Source organism: Epinephelus moara, chromosome 3 (assembly GCF_006386435.1).
Source record: "Epinephelus moara isolate mb chromosome 3, YSFRI_EMoa_1.0, whole genome shotgun sequence".
NCBI classification, from domain to species: Eukaryota; Metazoa; Chordata; class Actinopteri; order Perciformes; family Serranidae; genus Epinephelus; species Epinephelus moara.
The window spans coordinates 11,210,916-11,232,394 of record NC_065508.1 but is presented as its reverse complement, the minus strand read 5'-3'; the positions used below and the strand labels follow the sequence as shown (position 1 = coordinate 11,232,394).

General features: G+C 43.4%; 1 protein-coding gene across 4 annotated transcripts in view; it reads left to right on the top strand.

Moving 5' to 3' along the window:
• The window catches only part of shroom1 (shroom family member 1), a 34,427-nt gene that overhangs the window by 8,847 nt on the left and 4,101 nt on the right, over positions 1-21,479 (top strand). The window contains exons 2-9 of one of the 4 annotated variants that reach the window (XM_050040279.1): positions 1,467-1,527; positions 12,843-15,774; positions 15,885-16,071; positions 16,300-16,352; positions 16,800-17,441; positions 17,622-18,221; positions 18,808-18,916; positions 19,491-19,763. In XM_050040279.1, coding sequence (XP_049896236.1) covers positions 13,064-15,774; positions 15,885-16,071; positions 16,300-16,352; positions 16,800-17,441; positions 17,622-18,221; positions 18,808-18,916; positions 19,491-19,763 — 4,575 coding nt within the window. In that variant the 5' untranslated portion in view covers positions 1,467-1,527; positions 12,843-13,063. Of the gene's footprint in view, positions 1-1,466; positions 1,528-10,231; positions 10,553-12,842; positions 15,775-15,884; positions 16,072-16,299; positions 16,353-16,799; positions 17,442-17,621; positions 18,222-18,807; positions 18,917-19,490; positions 19,764-21,479 lie in introns of those variants that run through there. The other 3 variants (XM_050040280.1, XM_050040281.1, XM_050040278.1) reach the window with 3 other exon arrangements.

Sequence of the window (21,479 nt, the reverse complement as noted above, 5' to 3'; positions counted from 1 at the left end):
AGTAACTCCCAGAAAAACAAACAAACAAGCACCATGGCGACCGAGAAGCAGAAGACGCACTTCTGGACGGACAAGGAAACTACATTCATGCTCCGAAAGCTAAAGGAGCTAAACATTTTGAAGTTTATGGATGGTAGGAAAACGTGAAATGCGGATTTATTAAAAAAAGTTCCTGAGCAAGAACCAGAACTAGAACAATATGCACTATATTAAAAAGGACACAGCACCGCCTATCCAGGCGGAGTCAGACGTACTTGGTCAAAAATTCAATTTTCTCTTCTGCATGTATACTCAGACAAGAGGAGAAATCCAACTTGACTGATTAGCTGAGCTATGAGCTTAGCTCAGCTACTGTGTGCATGTAAACGTGCTGATTGACGGCATCCTCCTCAGCTGATCTGTAATGTTAGCTAGATGCTAGGTGACCTAGCAGTAGATGCATGCTTCATTCTGTATACTGATACAGTTGGCGGATGTAGTTTGGTAGAATAAAAATAGTTTTTACATGAAACAGTGTAACCATGTCATAATTTCTGGAAAGAGACATTGCTATTGAGATTTTAAAACGTATTTTTTTGGCACTTTGAGCAACAAGCTAGTTACAAGTATACAAGTATAGTTCTAGTATATTCAAGAGAAGGCAGATATCACACCAAATAGCTTTACAAATAAGAGATAAAATATGGATTTTTGATTTGAGGATGAACTGGCTTTAACCTTTGTCTGTGTCTGAGGAATGAGTGGGACACAGAAGTGTAAATAGAGGAGAAAGAGACTGAGTGAGATTTGAAACCAACCTGTCAAGGCCAATAAATTACTGGAATTTGAACAACAGTAATATGAGACAGAGGGTTTCTGCATGTAAGGACACCTGTTATCCACAAGATCTTCAAATGCTTAATTATGGATCATCACTTCCGCTTGGATTAATGCACTTGGTCTCTCAGGGTGGGTGCTCCCGATAATTTGTGCAAAATCAAAAAATGTGGAGAATGTTGGCCACTTTTTAATTTGCTTAATTTCTCCTGACAGTTGGAGTCTGTCCTCACATGGATTAAAAATCTACTTTCTCAAGAATAACCCTTGGTTCAGAAGTGTTGTTGACTCCAGCTGCAGCCATGTTGGGGTCAGTGGGGGAAGTGAATATTAACCGCTCTCCCCCTCACACAGTGTCTCTGTTTGCCTGGCGGGTTCTTTTGCAATTCAAATCTCCAGTGCAACACTGAGCAAATGTTTCCTTGTTGTGCTGCCACTGCTGCTCCACAAGGCAGCGTATCGTGTATCCGGACTGTCCTTTTCACGCTGCTTAAAGCATCCTGGCAGGTATAAAAGGAGAGATTAGAGGCATGTCTGTTCACTTTCATCACGCCACATTAGGTAGTGGACAGGGACCCAGTTTCTCACACCTTTATCCTATTTATCCTCATATTTCTTTTTGTTTTCTGCTGTTCCTCCTTCCTTACCAGACATGATGTCACAGACCTGGCCATGTAATAGCAGGAGCTCCACGCATGAATGACTCTCGCTGTCAGTAAGCCTTTTCCTCTGACGTCAGTGTAGAATTTGTGTGTATGTGGCCCATTAAAATGGCCGCAAGGATGTACGCATGACTGAAATTAGCTCTGCGTATTTGTTAAAAAGAATTCAGCCACTGTGACTAGAGGGCTGGATCAACATAAAGGTTTTTTTTTTGCTGAGTTTTGATCATATTTTAATCAACTCATACGTGTGTTTTGAATCAGATAAAGGTGCAACAGAACATAAGTCAATCACAGTGTACAAACATTGAGCAAATGGAGCTGAGAAGAGCTCTAATCAGACAAATTAAGTAAAAACACCTGCCTTGTTGCACCTTCCTGTTAAGTGCTCACAACTCCCCCTTAGGAATCATCAACATTATGATGCAGTATCTTTATTTGCTTTCTTTCTGAGTATGGTCGTTATTTCTGTTTTTGTACAGATTTAGCAAACACGATATAACGTGTTAATTAGTCATATTTAGTCCTGGTAGGTGGGGTTTTTTTCAACTTTGGACTGATCTAGGCTAGCTGTTTCCCATTGTTTCCAATCTTTATGCTAATCTAAGCTAAGAATTACCTGTAGCGTCATATTAGCATACAGACACAACTGGTATCCATAGACCTTTTTCACTTTTCTTTGACGTCACAGTAGGAAAAGCAAAGGTTTATTTAATATCACAGGAGACTTATGCTATTCCCTATTTTAAGTCATAAAATACATAGATGTATACATGGCCAAAAATTCATATAATGAGGCAAATGCATGTAAAAGTAATCGCTGTAAGCAAAAACCTACACTACTGCAAGTGTTTACATTACGTAGCATTTAGTACTGTAACCTGCCTTTTGCCACTCCAGGATATCGAACATTTAGCGTGTCTCAAAGTAGATAGGATAGTTAGTTGATGTACAAAGTCATGATTTCTGTGACTGCTGAATGACAGGAATAAGTTTTGTGTGTTTTCCCATAGAACCTGTTCCCTAACATCTAAGTAACCCGAGGCTATAGACACAGCACTTCCATCTGTTTGAGCTCAATGGGTGAAAAGATGTCCTGAAGAAGGCCTTGTGAAGTCACATGAATTGAACAGCTAAATCTAAGGCGTACTCTGTCACTCAGCACTATTGCTTAACACTTATTGCCAATTCATGCGTTCGTGATTGGTGCTTAGGCGTCTCTGCGAAAATCGCCCTTGGCACTTCTTCTCTTGCATATTCCTCTATCTATCCAAAATCCAAAATTAAAACAGTTGTCAGTTGCGGCCGTACTTGTAGAAAATCATAACTTTCCCTTATATCGCTCTGCAATTAGTGACCATGTTGCCTTATTAAATGATCCCACAGGTTTATAGTTCTGTGACCTTCCTGTATGCACAATTGTGTGTTCTGCCAGGAAGTGGTAGGCTATGATGTGCGGGCTATCTTCTTCTTGTCTTATCTTAACCCTTGCTGTTTGCATAGGACAAGAAATGACTCTCGAGATCATTACACATCATTATTATGTATTTAAATAGAGTAACAAACTCAATAACACAGATAGGCTTCATGTCGAAGAACAAGCCTAGCAATAGGTCCAACTGGGAGCTAGAGGACTCATCATGCTATTGTATTATAATTATTTACTTACCTTATTTACCTAACATGAGGACTGTCTATGGCCCGAGGTCTGATTTGCGGGATAAACAGAGCATTATGTAAAAGGACTGAAAGTTTAAATCTTTGAATAAGAGTGACATATTTTGTTAGACGCCGTCAAACTGAGGGCTGTTTACTGAATATAATGACCTGTTTGCTTCACCTGCTGTATCTGTACCTGCCCCGGCTGCTTATCAAGCACATTCCTTTCCATGTGCGCTTGCCAAATAACCAAACAAGTGACAAGGCTCCGAGGGCCATTGTGCCACGCTGCCATAAAGTGTCAGGTGTTTGGCCTGCCAATCGATATTGTCGCCAGTCTTACCCAATGCAGATAGCAGATTGGTTTATTGCTTGGTTTTTATATTGTATGCTGTTTGAAAGTGTCTGGCAGACAAAGTTGAGTCTCACTGTCTGTAACTTTCTCTTCTTTCTTGAAGACCAGACTTTGTGTTATCCACAGTTTTAACAAGGGTCTACAGCCATGCAGTGTTAAGCTGTACTGCACAGTGGTACTTTGAGCTAAATGCTAATGTCAGCATGCCTACATGTTGTTAGTTTAGCATGATAACATGCTAATATTTGCTGATTAGCGCAAAGCACACAAAGTGCAGCTGAAGCTGGTGGGAATGTCATTATTTTTACAGGTAATTGGTAATGAACCAAGGTAATGGGCATGTTAACATTTTGACTTGATCATGGAGCTAGATGAAGCTTAAAGGATCATCAAAGGTATTCATGTCGTCGTGGTGATTAGGGTTTAGTACCATTCACATTTGAACCGATATAGGTTCTGGTATCTGGAATTCGGTACCACTACACAACAGTACCTTTTTTCGGTATTTAACTTAAATCTGTGATAACAAAACATTTAAAAAATAGTAATTTTTGAACAAGTTTCAGGGGTGATGTAGTAGACTAAGAAGCAATTCTGCTAATTCTCATGTCTAGAACGAACCTCATCCCTCTGTCTGTCTGCTTGTGTGTGTCGTCGAAACTAGTCAAAGTCAAAGTTCCAATGATTTTCACACACCTGAGTGTGTGAAATTTGTTCTCCGCATTTGAGGGATGGGTGAGCAGCAGTGGTGCCGCGCTTGGGAGTCATGTGGTGATCTAACCCCCCAGTTCCAACCCCTGATGCTGAGTGCCAAGCAGGGAGGCAATCGGTCCCATTTTTATAGTCTTTGGTATGACCTGACCAGGGATCAAACCCACGACCTCCCAGTCTCAGGGCGGACGCTCTACCGCTAGGCCACTGAGCTGAAGCGGGCACAGAGCTCTGTGGCTAGTTCACAGACTTTAGGCTTCGTGGCACTTTCACCTCTTGTCTAAACCCAGCGTTCTCATCCAGATGCGCTTCAGGTACCGAACTTTGGCACCTATGGATTTAACATGAAATAGCACTTGGTAGTACCGATGTAACCAGATCAGTACCCTCAAATGTACCAAGTTCGGTACCCAACCCTCTGTGCTAGAGAAAAAGTCAGGGAATCTTGAGGATACATTTTCTGGGAACCTTGCATTATCTGAACTACGTTTTGTCCCTATCCATCTCATAGATGTTGAGATATTTCACAGGGTAACTGCTGCTAGCAGTGCTACAAATACATCATTAAACATCTACCTTCTCCACTGCATAGCTATCGACACTAAAGACAAACTGAATACTGTGACAATTACCAACATGTTACCACAGTATCTGTATAGACTTAGAAGTGTGAGGCAGGCTGAAGGAAAGTGAGTACACACAGCTTCATTATTACTAAATAACACCTGGAGTATGTTGACTATCAGAGATTGAATAAGTACTGTAAAAGAGAAATGTCCTTGAAGGCACCATAGAGGTACACCTCCAGAGTCTTTCCACGATATTGCTTCCCAGTGCTGTTTTCATAAAGACCTCTAAGAAACTACATTAATGCTACTGTATAAGTAAAAAAACAAACACAAACACGAGATACATTTACATGGCAAACAATAAGCTCCTCAAGGGGAGCAGAGCAGCAGTCGTTTAATGTAGATTGTGAAAAATACCAGAAAGAAACCAGGTCATATCGTATGGCCTTTATGCCACACCACTCTGTATAAAGTGTGATAAGTCCATTAACAGCTTTTGCTACGGATTTAACCAGCATTAATACATTCCATGAGTAACAGTGTTGGACGGGGCATATATATACTGTACAGTGCAGCTCGCACAAGGACTTAATTGTTCTCTACTCCGTCTGTTGCCATGCTTAGTTCTATTTTTTGTCGGGCCTGAAATAGTATGAAACACAAACTGATGCTTATTATGTGTTCTCATTAAAGGTGCTAAATCATTGTTGCTAAAAGGCATCTGTCCTCGTGGTCTTTCATATAACCAGTGTTTCATCAGATGTTAAGCATTTGCAGCATTGTTTTTTGTTTGCTCTGTTCATTGGTGCAAATGATAAAAAATTACAGGTTGGGTGGGTTAATACAGACCGTTGATCACGACATAGAAGTCCCTGTGAGATTGATTAATGATTGGTTATATTACAAGACCAACACATGTATTTTAAAGTCAGTGTCTCTCTGGGAAGTCTTGACCTCGGTGCCAAACCTCATGCGCTCCTGGTGAAGTCATGCAGTGTCATAGCTGCCGCAGCACCAGCTCAGGGGCCACCATGGTTGAATTCCTGCATCTGTTATGTGTCTGTGGTCAGCTGGTCGGACCACAGCTTGTTATGTAACAGGACAGACATGGTTACTGCAGCCTGGCAGGGCAGGGACAGCTATAGGCAGGAGGTGACACGGTGCGCTAACCGGTATTCGTGGCCACATCATTTTTTGACTTTTACAGACTTAACAATTAATCGAGTATTGAGAAAATAGCACACCCAAACATGTAAAGGTAGTGCAGGGAAGTTGACAGATGATGCCCAGAGAGCTCCAATTTATCTGTCCTGCATAGACTTCAAACAGTGTGTCTTTAGGGCCTGTTGAGAGACATGGCCTGATCTATAGGAGACACTGGGGACCCAAGAACAATAGGGTTGTTATTTTTTTAGGATAATATTTTTCCATAATGATGGATTCACTGAGACTTTCCCCACCTTTGAACAGGAAGTGGGTCATTTGCTATTGTGTGTTTTTTCCTGTGGTGTTTGTCCTCAGCTTCCTGCCGGGCCATCTCTTCTTACTCACTTTCTGTTTTGTCTCCTTTCATACATTCCTCACCTCGGCCCTCTTTTGTCACTGTGGCCCCCCTGTTGTTGGTGGTGGTATCACACATTTGCTCTTGATGAGGTAGTGTTGTGTTTGAGTTGCTCTCACTGTTTTTTATTTTGTAATTCAAATTTGAACGTATACAATCCAGGTAGAACTTTTTCCGCAAGTTTATCGTTATCATGGCAGACACATAGTTTGCTGCATAACTTTTTATGCCACATATAAAGAAGCAAATGACGTGGCACTTTGACAGCGTTCAGTTTTGTACCCAGTTCCCATAGTCCAATTGCCTCTATCGTTATCCTTTTCATAATCACTCCACATCTGACTTTGACCCAGATCAGTACGTTCTCAAATTTTAATACACATTCCAAAGACTGAAATGATACGCTGCAGTAATGATGAATTTGCACGCCCCATTTTTAGACCAAACACACTCAAATAAAACTCCCTTTGCCCGCAGCCTTGTACTATTCCAGTGCAGAGGAATTCCTACAGTATCCAGTTAAACTCGCCATGACTAGATCATATTGCAGCCCCCCGAGGGGTCCTTAATACAAAAGTAATTGTCTTCTCAGAAGCCACTTGAAAGTAATAAGAAGTGTATCATTCACAGAGGCCTGTGTTCAGTTTGAGAGCTCAGCTCCGCCACGCATGATGCAGTTCCTGGTTAATGGTTGACCGGGGAGGATACAGAATGCTTCACTGTTTGTTTTTTATGGAATATTTATAATGCACTCTTATTGACCTTGCTGCATTTTGTGTGCATGGGTGTGTGTGTCATTATGAAAGCATTGATTGTGTAAGTAAAAGCGACAGATGACAGGGCTGTTGGTGATTTGTGTAAAGCAAGTGTTGTTGTCCCAACTACACGTGTATGCACTCAGTAGACCTCTCAGTTTGTGGTCAGCTTATGGTGAAAACATCATGAAATCAAATGGATTGAATGTTAATATTGTCAAGTAAGTATTTAGGCCAGATCAAGGCAGGAATGCCGAGCTTATTAGAGTGTGACAGCTTGTGTCGGTCAGCTAGAGATTTTAGACACTGGTGTGAGCACTGCCCAGCAACACACAGCCATAGTTTCTCTCCCCTGCACACACACAGACGTGCTGAATCTGTCTTTTTTTTTTTTTTTTTTTTTTTGGGTGTTTGACACACATACAGGAGTAATTGCACTACAGGCGGTGGTGATTACAGTACATGGCAACACAGCTTTCCCTTTCCTGCTAATAGATGATGTGCTCTGTCAGTGCTCACCACTCGACCACTTCCACCTTTTCAAAAACGGCTTCCTCTCTGATTCTGTTTGATCAGGGACAATGGGAGTGATGTTTTTCATTTGAATCCAGAAGTGATGTCATTGTCCAGCATTTGCGCATTTGTGATGCCTCCTTTATCCATGTTATTACCACAGATTTTAAAAGATTTTAAGACACCAGGTAAAGATTTGGGATACGTTTCTAGTGGCTTTTTAAATCTCCTCAGCCTGCCATGGAGTTAAGGGCACCTCAGTGGTATTTAATAGAGGGTCAAGCCCCACATACACTGTACATTGTGGTTAAGTAAAGAATATAATGGTTCACGTTTTTATGAAGGCCTGCATGGGAGCCAAAAGGTCAGTGGAACAATTTTAAACCTACACAGCAAGTAGCTTAAATCATTAATGTCTTAAGCAAGAGTGGTGCCTCTTGACTAAGATCTACTGTATGTGCATAGTTTTGTTTTTGTTGACCTTTTATTCGATCGCCTGTCCTCAAAGCTTCAGACCAGTTTTGTCTGTTCTGTCCTATGGGAAGAAGAGTCCACTTTGTGTTACAGTTAAAAGTTTTCCTGTGTTTGCTCCCATGGTGCATTGTGCTCGTTGCGACAAGGCAGGCAAGGCAAGTTTATTTATATGGCACATTTCAGCAACAGGACATTCAGGGTGCTTTCCACAAAACATCAAAAGCATCAAGAGGAAGAGTATCAGAAACACATTATAAAAAGGCATTTAAATACAGTTAAAAACAGTCATTAGAGAGCCAAGAGAAAATAAAATAAAAACAAGCTACAACAGAATAAGTCAGGTATAAAATAGAAGAATAAAAGTTACAGTGAGGTGCAAGAAATTAGTATTTAATGTAATAAAGGGCAGTGTCGAACAGAAAAGCATTCAGCCTTCAGCAATTTGCTGTGACTTTATTCTAGATATATGGTGCATAAAAACTCAAGAGTCAGTTCAATTTAGCAAAGAGTGTAAGAATACAAAAAATTAGTTGTTTCTGAGTTAAGTCAAACAGATCAAAGTCTTGTTTCACAGATGACTGCTCCTGATTGACGGTGTATTTTGAGGTGCAATCCATTTAGCTCCTCAGTCAGAGGTCCGTCAACCCATCATCATCTTTATCAACAGACTTAACAGGGCCAGCGAGGCTAATAAGCTTATTGCTTTTGGCTTGCTAGTTGCTTGGCCGGCTACCATGGCATCAGCCACTATAGTCCCTGAATTTCCTGCTTGTCTCCTGTATCTCCTTCTCTTCCCTGTTCGTTCACCTTTCGTTATTGTGGTTCTGCTGCATTTTTTGTATCATCCCGTACTTCCTGTGTCTGTATTCTCTATTTCTCCGTCTGTTTCTGCCTTTTGCTTCTCTCCTTCTTCTGCCTGGTGGTGCAGTCTCGGGGCTGCATGGTGAAGGTCACGCTGGAACACATAATCACCAATGAAAGACAAAAAAAAAAAAAAAATCCGAAAGAATTTAACACCCCCCTCCCATCCTTCATTCCTCCCTCTCTCCATCAGCCTCACCCCATGTGCTTTCTTTCACTTACTCATTCATTTCATAAATCCAATCAGTGTCCTTGCCTGACACCTCCCCTGACCTTGTTAGATTTTTGTCAAAACATATGGTCTTAAAATTCTTACGCTTCTTAGTTCACACTCTCTCCTTCCCCTCACCATGATAAAGTACTTAGCTCAGTGGTCATGAGCTTATCCTTGTTTACACATCTCTATTTAACGTTGACCCCCTGTTGGAGCGCTCTGTAATCATGTGTGGAAAATGACTCCATAAGTCCTGTACATCATCATTTTATCAGGTTGCATTCATTTTAAAGTATTTACACAGACATTAATACTTGAATAACATAAAAAAAGTCTCATTTAAATTTGTCCAACACAAAGAAAAGTCTTGTCATCAGGCGGAGTCAGCGACATAGTGATGACACTTTTTGCAACCACTTCGTCTGACACTGTGCTTGTAACAAAAACTCCACTGAGCATGAGCAGTGCCAGCCACCACGGAAAACAATAGCGAGGGCAACAAGGGTCTTTGACTGACGCTAGACGATCACACAGGAGTTTTGAAAGCTGGTGGTGTCATTGAGAGCGAGTTTGACCCATGCGAAAGACACATCAGTGTCAAATAGTGTATTTAAATGCTTAGTTTCTAAAATAAATTACAGTAATGAAGGCCTTTTTATGTCTTACTGTAGAGGTGGTTGCTAGAGGTTTCTGCAGGTGGTTGTTGCTGTGTAACTTCTTTATAACAGGGCTTTGAAGGGGTTTTAAGTAATAAAGAGGAATACAGGGGAAATACGAGAGAAGCTGGAAAATGAGGGTGATGGTAGGGGATACTTGGTCTTTTTTTTTGGGGTGGAGGCTGGGAGGTCACCCATACACCCACCAACCCCACCACCACTACCCCCTCCCCTCCTCTGTCCTCCCTCCTGCCTTGGCTAGTCTCCATGTGCCGGGCTCAGGGCCTTGGGAATGAATGGCGCCCGGCCTCTGCTCCGTCTTTGAAGCCAGCCAGGAATGCGAGGCCTCTTTTTTTTTTTTTTTTTTTTCTCCTCCTCTCTCCCCTCTCTCTCTGTTGTTCAGGCGGCCGGCAGCACTAGCAGCTATCTGCGGCAGTGAAATATTCCCTCCGCTGCGCTCATTGTGCACTGGAGAGCCGGACGTCATCGGCTGGCCAATCAGTGGCTCCCGCTAGGCAGCCTCGGGTCTCAGTGGGGGGAGAAGAGACTCGCTAGAAGTCTTCCCTCTAATATCTAGCTCTCCTGGTTACTTGGTCTGGTCCCTCTTTTAGAGGAAGAAAGATGTTGTGAAAGAGAAACAAGGACGGAAATCATTCAGCAAAGCCTTACTTAAATTGAAACTTAGGGAACTTATTGCTTTTGCAGATGGAAATCAGGAAAGTCAGCAACTTAGACTCAAAGTTTGGGTGAGTTTTTCCACTTCTTTCTTGCTAACAGTGCTCTCTAAACTTTACAAACTCTCATTCACACCAGTTTACAAGTGGTTGATCTCTGAGTAGCTCCCAGTCTGCCTTGTTGCTGTGACTGTTGATCCAGCTAGTGTTCAGCTTTCCTGCTGTCATTGTTCACTTCTCTTGTCTCTTGTTGTTGTGGTTTGCGTGTGAGGGTATTTGTCTGGGCCGGTCACCCTCTGCCTCACCCCCCCTCCCTCCCTCTCTCCTCTCTGTACATTTTGTCACTGCCTGTCCCCTCCATCACTTCCACTTGAGCGCTCCCCTGTTTGGGAGCCTCTCTGTGTTCGCAGAGGGAAAAGGAGGGCTGGAAACCACACACACACTCACACTCACACACACACAGACACACCACAGATCAGAAGGCCCTTCATAAACACATGGAATCCCCCTTAATACTGTAGTCTGAAAGGCTCTTGGGAGGTGGGTTTTGTGTGTATGCAAAACGACCACCTAGGATCATTTCTGATTCAGGTTTTTCAGCTCGGCCAGCAAACATGGCAATACTGGGAAAATGTTGCTCTTTAGAATTAGTTATAAAGGAGTTTTCGGTTGGCGGTCTAAATTACTAAGTGGTCATTTGCCTCAGGATTTTAATATTTATTTGTTGGTTGGGATAACCCAACATTTCGTGCACTTCCATCAGTGCTGAGGCCAATCTTCCATGCTGCCAGAGTTAATTAGCAGGTTGGCTTGTTTTTGTTTCAATAACATTGACCTTTGTGTGCGCATGACAGGTATGTAGTTTCATCTTGATGACAAAGTCATGGAAAGGCATGCAGGTCATTGGACAGAGAACCCTATATTTACCCTGTCAAGAGAGTCCACCGTAAAACCAAAACCTATCATTAACTTGCAGGGGCTGGTTTCTGTACTGAAGATGACTTTTTGGATAGCTGATGATGGCAGCAGGTTTGTGTGTGTTACAGAACTGTAGTTTTATCCCTGTAAGTTATTTAATTCTTAGACTGACCTATTGGTTGAAATATCTTACCTGTGTCTCAGTTGGAAATAAATTGGGTTTACAGCAATTTGCAAAACACAGCAGCTTCTAGGTCTCAATCACAGCAGTTTTAAGCAGTTATTTAGCAAAAAAAAAATGCTTTAATGTCCTAAAAACAAAAAGGGGGAAAGGTAGAAAAGTCTTGACAGGTTGCAGTGCTGTATAACAGGGCATTATACATCCATCACATGACTAATCCTCCCAGATTTCTGTAGCTCCATATGGAATTCCTGAAATTTTTTCATCTGTGTGCTGCAACGTGCACCGCCAACCTCAAGGCCCTTAATTAGAGGCCTCGCTGATGCAAAACGGCAGACAGGCTCCTTCAACAGGTGCTTAACTGTACTGACCTACAAAACCAAGCTGCAGTAAACCATGTGAGCCGTGAAACATAAAAATGACTATAAAACGTATGCGTTGTACACAAAACATCATCTGAGAGAAAGTGATTTTGACACTTTTACAGACACGATTAATTGATAATGAAAATAAACGTTAGTTGCTTACTAATTTTGACTTTTGAATTTTATTGTCAAGGAGATATACCAAAAGAATGAAGAATAACATTGTTATAATAACAAACTTTACATAAATTAAAGATTAAAACATTAGGTCATAATTAGGAAAATTAAAGGATCTCTACCTTGATGCTGCCAAGTACCAGCACCTCTACTCTGCTAGGTAGGCATAAACAGTTCTCTCCTGGGAAAACAAATTCAGTTGAGGAGGATATGATTTGTCTTTACAACTTATAACAGATGGAGCATAATTTCTCACCAGAGGAATTTGACCTAGAAATGCCAGGTAAAATTTTTCTTACAGTTTTCTGGCATCTTAATGGTGTTTTAGCAGAAAGCACACTGCAAAGAGTTGGTATATACTTGCAGGGTAGCTGATGGGGAAGTTTTTTTTCCATGCAACAGCTTAGAACAGGGTTTTTCTATGTGGCGGTGTAGCTGTGTGTGCCAGTAACCCAGTGGACATGCCAGGATGACAATCAGACACAAACATGCATGTTTGTGTGAAACTGCCACGCTGTTGCAAAGCAATCGAAACTGCAGAGCAACTGGAATTTTTCAGTATCGGATAATTGCTGTGATTTTTTTCCAGTTGCTGTTTGAACTCTTATTTTGTCCAAACATTTCACCCTTGAGCAGTCATTTGCCACATACATAAGAGTATGAGTTTAGAGTCAAGATTTCAGGCTGATAACCAATTTTTACTCTGTGTTTTCTCCCACAGGACCCACTGAGCAGACCCTTTAAAGAGGCTTTGAATAAACAAAAAAGGAGGCCCGAAAATGACCTAATTAGCGACAAGCGTGACCGACAACCTGGTGCAAATGTGTTGGTGGTAATTTCCCCAGTTTCACCCACAAGGAAGACACATGCATCAGCGCACATACACGTACGGCACATTAACAAACCCTGCCCTTCCCTTCCTGCCATTCGCCCCAGTCCTCCATGGATTCCTACAGCTTCCACTTTGAGAGAATGAGCAACGTGGACCTGCATCCTCTGAGCCTCCCTGTCAGCCGGCTCTCCCCAGCCAAGTCCAACAGCAGCATCGCCGACCAACTCGCCCACCATCAACACGGCAAAGGAGACTCTGCCTACAGCTCCTTCTCTGGTGGGTCCACCGCCCCAGATTACCCCTCTCCCTTTCTCCCAGACGACCTGCAATCCAGCTCCTTCAGCCACTATGCTGATCTTAAGTATGTAAAGTCCATTTACCATCCAACACAGGTTCTGCAGTCTGACTCAAAGACCATGGACCAGCTCTATCGCTCTGTGGAAGCTATCTCACAGCAGTATCGCAACAATACCAGTACCAATGGCAACCACCACAACCACAATGGAAACAACAGTTTTCATACCAACAACAACAAAGCACTCTCTAAACAAGAGGTGCCTTTGGGGGCACCATCCCAAGGTGCTTATCCTCCTGCCCGTCCTCCTCCAGTCCCAGCACGCCTGGATAGTTTCATAGCCACAAAAAACTTGGAAAACAGTAGGGTGCACCATCAAGGCACTGAGTTTAAACCTCAGCAGCCACAACCTCAGCAACAGCCCAGACCCAACAATCGACTCCATCCACAGCTCCAAAGTTCGAATGCCCCAAAACCTGAGACAGCTAAACCAGAAACAGGAAAATCGAATGTCAATTCTGACCTAGTGTACTCAGTTTGGAGAGGCTCTCAACAGCAACAGCCACAGGCCCAGCAGCCACCAAGCTACCGCCCCCACCTCCAGAACCATGATCAGACCAGGGCGCTGCTGAATCCAGAATACCTTTTCATCACAGATAACAAAGCTGTCTCTGAACAGCAGAAGTCAACAAACATCCTAAGCCGATCACCTCCCCGAGGCACAAACCAGCCTGAGCACCTGAAACCCAGACAGCTCTCCAGCAGTGGTGGGTGTAATGGAGACCATCACAACAAGCCCAGTGGTAGCAGTGGCCATTTTGAGGGTCAGCGCAAAAGGGCTCACTCAGCTAATGATTGGCTTGGTCCAGAGCCAGCCCGAGCTGCCAGTCCCTGGAATGCTGGTCAGAGTTTTATCAACAGCAGCATCCAGCATAAGGGTCAGTTCTACTTTGTCACGGGAGTGTGTAAGCCGTCTGAATCTGGTATGCGGACACACTCTGCATCTGTGTGTGGGTCTGAGGCAGGAAGTGAGAGCTCCACTGTGTTGGAGACACATCGGCTAAGAGAAAAAGAAAGATGCCACAGCACAATGGATAATTTGTTCAAACCCAGTGCTGTGACTCCAGATGAGAGCGAGGCTTTCACTTCCCAGAGCAAGGACTTGTCCCCCAGAATCCAGGATCAGGAGAATCACAGACTATCCTTCATCTCAACGCTGTCCTCTCGAAGCTTTGATGCTTTGGAGGAAATTGACATGCTGCAGAGTCGAGATATTGGCCGCCACACTGCCAACAACCCTATATTCTACTGTGGACCTGATAGAAACTGCCCACCACATTCAATCAAACAAACAAAGGAGGTCACCTCTCTGATAAATGATGACCAGCCCAACCACCACAAGAGAGAGGAGCAGGTGAAGAGAGGGAAACGGCAGCCCTTGGGGGATGTAGCCAGCGAGAGGATAAACAAAGAAACAACCCCACTTCTGTACCATCTCACCGGAGCCAGCAGGGCAGTGTTGCAGCCTAAAAAAGATGCTGATTTCAGTATAAAAGGCAAGGAAACAATCCTAAACAAAGCAGGTCATGGAGACGTGGCTGTTAACGATAAGGAAAGACCTCCAAAAAGTGACACAGGCAAGAACGATAGAGGTGAAGTTATCTCTGTTGCCTGTAACACCCTGGATGACTCATTTAAAAAGTACTACAAAGAGAAGCTGAAGGACGCCCAGTCGAAAGTCCTAAGGGAGACGTCATTTAAAAGGAGGGACCTGCAGCTGTCATTACCGCACCGTATCAGACCAAAACCTGAGCTGAGACCTGCAGTGTTTCACACTTTCACCCCATCACAGGACTCTGAGACTTCCACAGATACACTCACTCCCTCTGTGGCCTCTGAGGAGACAGAGAGAGGGAGCATCAAAGACGAAGTCAGGGAGAGTCAGGAGGAGATGGACAAAGAGACTGAGAAGGAAAACGGGAAACCCGCGAATGTGGCCCAGCCCCAGGTAGCACGCATCGGAGGCAGGAAGCGATTGACTCAAGAGCAGAAGAAGATGTGTTACTCTGAACCAGAGAAGCTTAACCAGATCGGCAATGTCCCCATCCACTCTTCATGCCGCTCCTTTGGCAACGAAAGTGAAAGCCTGTTTGCAGCTGAATGCGAAGGAGAGGAACGCGTGCAGCAAGGAGAACAAGGACTGGTTGCATCACGGAGAAAGATGTTTGAGACAAGAGGTAGAGCCCTTTCAGCTCCTAGCACCTCAAAGACGAACCTAAAACATCTGCAACACAAGGCCCTGATGGAGTACATGGAGCGTAAGACGGGACAGAAAGTGGCTGAGCCTCAGCAGCCGGCACCGCAGTTACCAGCTCCATCCAGACAGAGGCATTCTCTCGGGGAGAAACCCTTCGACTGGGGTCCAAGGCCTCTATCAGGAAACAATGAAGGCAAAAACACCAGGAAGAAACTTCACAGACCCCACTCTGCAGGCCGCATCCTCGATTCCTCCTCCAGCTCCATCAGGTACGAAAGAGAAGCAGAGCCAGAGAGCAAGAAAATTTGTTAGATGCCTTTTTCTTTGCTGTTGTATGGATCAAATAATCTATATATTTCATTTTAATCTCACAAAACAGGTATGCCCAGTTCTTCTCAGCTCAGTCTTGTTCAGGCCAATATGCTGGCCAGTCAAATCAACCCAGATGGAGGGAGAGCCAGGGTCCATCTCAGGTGAAATCTGCATCAGTGGAGAGCTTGTTGGACCAACCAGAACCACCTAATTTCTTCAGGAGCAGATCCACATCCACACCACATGCATTTCAGGTATGTCTGTTCAAATTTAGACACTTAGAAAAATAACACTTTAAGTCAGGGTCTGATGAGCTTTCAGTCACAAGTATGTGAAATTAACTTTCCAAAAATTATTTATTAACCCACGTCTGGCTTTACTGTCATATGTCACACTCATTGAAAAGACTTTGCTCTTGAATTCAGAAGAAATTAAGCGTGCACAGATTCAAGTGTAATTCCTGTATTTTCTTTTGTCTGTAGGCACTCGACTACGAGGAGGATCCATTACCAGTTAATACTATAGAAACCCAGAGGTATGTAACAGTACTGCACACAAATTGGGACATTTTTATTGGTTTTAGGTCAGGAGAGTATTAGGTCAGCGAGTGTACGCTGTGGCACAGACTATAAATCTCCACTTGATTCATAGTGGCACTGGAAAGTCAACACCCACCTGCTCCAGCAAACCAGCATTCCTTTCAAAAGATTTATGTGTGGGCTATAAAAGAAGAATCATTGACTCAACCATTTTCAAGGAGTTGGCCTATTTCTTCAAACTGTATTGTGATTTGCCAGTCTTTGAGATGAAAATGCCCAGAGCCGTAACATGATGCATCTGTATTTGCCTTACAAAAATTGCATGTGAGATGCGGTAGTTAAAAGTTGATTTAGTATTTTTTGTTTTCGTTTAAAGTTCTAATCATAGTGTGTATGAATCCATGGCTTATGTTACGCATTGAAACACTGGTTGTCAATGTCAGTCCCCAGATGAATGCCACTGAGGAGTCCTCAATAAAGCTGGCTCCTGAGGGCCAGCAGCATGTCCGTGTGGTCGCACAGAGGGGAAAGTCCATGGAAGAGCTTGGGTCATCAAAGTTAACAAGACCCTCGGCCCTGAGTAAAAGTTCTGAGCAGCTGGATCAACTGTGGAGGGATTCTCCTGGACCAGGAGGGCCAGACAGAGACAAGAGGAGTGTTTCATTTTTGGCCGAAGTCAGGGGATCCCAGGGGCAGGGCCGAGGGAGGAAGAAACAAAATGTAACTGAGCAAGCAGGAAAAGAACCAGAGATTGTTGGTCAGAGGAACACTCAGGGACAGACGCAAAACCAAACCCAGAAAACACCTTTGAGGCAGAACTCAGAACCAGGAGAGGATGCAACATTAGGAACAAGGAGCTCAAGTAGATCCACTTCCCCGGCCTCCTGCTCCTCTTCGCGGGCCAGGGTTCACTCTGGATCTCACGGCCCAGTCGCAGATGAGTCCAGGTCCAGTAGACCGCCCAGTGAGACTTCATCTGACCCATCTTCCCCCACATGTGTTGAGACCAGCGAGAGGGAGATCAAATCCACCTCATCCACCCCCACACAGACAAAGCTGTCTTGTGAAAACAGGCCTAGCTCCAGGTAAGATTAGACTATGTGGCAATGCAGCAATGATTTGACTAATTGAAAGTGCCGCTGTATTCCACAGTGTGCATTATCATCATTTGAATAAGTTGATATCTTATTGGATTGTTTTTTTGGATTCTGCAAATACTATTTTGGCCAGGTGTGATTCTTAACCATAATTTCTGTAACTCCCAGCAGAATCAGGACTTCTCCGTCCACGACTGGATCAGAGAGAGAGCAGTCGGTGGATGAACCAAGCAATGACGCCCCACAGCCTGATTCAAACCATGAAGTGTCTCTGAGCTGCGGCGTCACCACAGATCCATCGCTGTGGATTCTCCCTCCAGAGGAAGAGATCAAAGAGGAAGTCCAGACTCTGCTGCTGACAGACAGCATTTTTGACGACGAGTCCACCAGCCCGGCCCCTCCAGTGCAGACAAGTGAAGCCTCTGTGTCTCCCTGCACCTCCGTCTCTGACGCAGACATCAGTCAGCAGGTGGAGGAGCAGGAAAAGCCTAAAACGGAAGATGAGAAGTTGGGAGAAAACCAGGAGATGGAGGAGAGGGGAACACCAGAGGGAGAGACGGAGAGCCTGGAGAGGCCCGCTGAGAGACCTCAGTGGGAGGAGCTGGTAGAGGCGGTGGTCAAGGCTGACCAGTCACTGGCCAGAGTGCTGTACCCGCTGGCCAATCGTAAGACGGCGCTGATGCTGATGGAGCAGCTGCTGTCTGAGGACACGCTGCTGATGGAGGAGCACTACAAGAAGAAACAGGAGCAGAAAGGAGCTACAGAAAGGTAAACGTTAATGTCCTGGAACATAATACTTTGAGGTTGAAACAGCTTTAGTGTTCATAAATAAACTCCCACCACTTTATGCGACTGAGACTTATTCTGAAATGATGAATATGACAGAAAAACACTATGAAAAGTAAAATCCTTGACTTTACATCCTCTCAGGTGACTGTATTTATCTTGTATACATGCAGCTGTGTGGATTGAAATAATAATCCATTACATTTTAAAACCAGTTTAGAGTTGACATGGTGTTAAGAGCACCAAGTTAATTAGGATTCCCGGTTTAATGTTTCTCCATGAAACTTGACGCTCGTTTCTAATGACCAAAGACCTGAGCTCCACCAGTGTTGTGTTACCTTTTGTTTCGTCACAAGCACAGACACACTGGGCTATCTGCTTACTGCTGTGCATGAACTCACATTTCTGCTTGTGTAAGCACACTTCAGATACACAGAGAATGTCCAGCTGCATTGCAGAGTTTTGTCATATGTAAAGTAGAATGTACTCCAAGAGAAGACACTGTATGTGGCACGTAAACAGGGTGTGAGAAAGCTAGCTTGACCTAAACACGTGTTTCTTTTTCTAGCACTGAAACGGGGGAAAAGGCTGAATCATCTCCTTGTCCTCCTGCTCCTGACAGCCTTAAACCTCAGTGTGCAGACTCCCAGAGCAAAGCTGACATCACTGAAAAGAAGGTAATTATTACTTTATGCAAAACAGTGGATGTTTTTGTTCAAAGTGCCTCACAGCAAAATAGACCACAAAACACAGGAAGAAAATAAGACCTGTGTGTAGCCAAAAAATGTTAAACTTTACTGTTAACAACACATCTGTAAAATTGTCACAGCTTTGTTTGAATTTATACAATAAAATTTACAAGAAATCAGACAGGACTTTTGAACCCCACACTTTGAACTGTGGTCTCAAATCCTGTGGTGATTTCATATTGATGCCATCTGGTTACTATTTGGCCTTAAGTGGACGCATTTCAGACTGAGATAGTTGTGCGTCTCTTATCACATGATGCACTGTCTGTCTCTTATCAGTGTCTCCCACTTGGCTAATGTTTGGCTTAGCAAATAGCCTCCCCCTCTTCCTGACTGCCTGCCACATTCACTCTTGATACAGTATGCCTTTATCCATGATCCTATGACAGTAAATATTTTAAGCATTTAAGTACATTAAAGTATTTTATCCACATATGTTGGCCGTGTTTCTCCATGTAGATCTCTGTAGCACAAATCTCTAATCTTATGCTTGAATTAACAGCGCCTATTGGTGACTTACATCGAGGAGCGTCTGCACTCGCTGGAAGAGATGCGTGGTGCCCTCCAGACGGAGATTCAGGACAATGTGGCCCACGGAGAGGCCCTGGAGGCACTGGTCTGTGAGCGTTGTCTGCCCGTGGAGCTGGAGAGGTACAACCTGTTCATAGGAGACTTGGAGAGGGTGGTCAACCTGCTGCTGTGCCTCTCTGCCCGGCTGGCCAGGGTGCAGAACGCCCTGAGCACCGTGGACCAACACACAGATGCTGAGGAGAAGGTGAGGAACCAAAACCAAAAACATATGTTTTGTTTTTTTCAGCCCTTTTCTTTAAAGATCAGAGGGTTTGTAAATTAAGGTTTTGAGGTTCTGTAATAGGAGCATTTTCCTTTTGGGAGTCTGTCTAGACTGCCTTTGTTTTTCAGTCATTTTTGTGTGCAAGGAAATCGGTGCGCAAAAATGTTAAAGTTATCATGCATGAATAATTCATTGATATATTTCCTTATTTATTTGTCAAAGTTTCATACTTGTCTGATAGTAATACTGTTTTGAAAACTCTCCTTTGCCTCCGAAATCCAAGATTTCTGCAGCTTCATGCAACCAAATTCACATAAACTCCATCTTTGCCTTTTGTTTGTCTTTGGATTTCCTGTCAGCGTGGCTTTTTTCAGCCAATTCTAAAATATATTTCATTAGTCACATCACACAAGTAATTAAAAGCATGGAGCCAAAGCATCAACATATAAATCTCTGTCCAAAATGATAGAAATCTAATCGAAATGTGTCCATGTTGCTTGTTCCTGTGTCTTCCTCTCAGCAGAGAGCACTAATATTGTGAATGAATCTGACTTCTGGCATCAAAGGTCAACTGAACTGCTTAAATAAGACGTGATAAAAATCTACTGATGCACTGCAAAACACCGTCCTGCGCGGTGCTGTTTAAACTGTCCCATTTACACTCCTGTTTCCCCCCCTGAAGTTGTTTACACATACACACTAACACATGCTACTAAAAAGCATACTGTCCTTGTGCGCTCCCGGGGAATATTATGCTAATGTTGCCTTACGGATGTCATGATTCAGTGCAGCTCATGTAGAGCTCCTGGCGAAGACGAAGACCACGAGTGTTAGAAGTGTGCGGCTGCTCCCATGCTCTCAGCCATACTCTCGTTCTGTTTGCTTTAGAACAGCAAACATACCACTTGGGAAAGGTTTAAGGGCGACTTTAAAGGAGTCAAGGTTTCTCTCTGAGTGGAATTCAGAAAATGTTGTTATCTGTGTTTAATTGCCCTATTTTAATCTTATCGGTGTTGAGCCAAATGCTTTATCGGACAGTCGAAGATTATTTTTGATATAGTGCAGTTTAACAGGGCTGCACTTTTTCAGTTTGATACACTGAGAAATTACTTGAATTTCATCATGTTGCATCTGAGGTAGCTATCCTTCATTTAAAATGTGTTTACTCTGACATTTAGTTTTTTATTTCAGACATCATGAGTTGTGTCACAGGATCTCACTTTGAGTGCCTTTCTTTGTTTCCCCCCCTGGATATCCTGTTTCATTCTACCTCCCCAGTATTTACAGCATCACTTTATGTTTGCATGGATGCATTAGATTTCTAGATTTTTCCCTGAAAGGGCTCTTTGTCAGTTTGTGCATCTGTAAAAGGCCTGGCTGAATGTGCAGCATACTGAGGGCTTGTTAGAGGCTCATTTGTTTTCTTGCTGTTATCAGCAACACTGGTATTTACACTGACTCACCGAAACTCCAGCCCGGTTTCGATGACATTTGTATCTACCCTGCCCTCTGTTGACTTAAGGAAACACTGCACCTCCTGCGGCTGTTTGAAACATAAGCATACAACTTTCACAGCTCTCGATTACATTAAACGACATACAGTCAGGTCCATAAATATTTGGACAATGATACAGTTGTCGTCATTTTGGCTCTGTACACCACCACAATGGGTTTTAAATGAAACAATGAATACCTGCT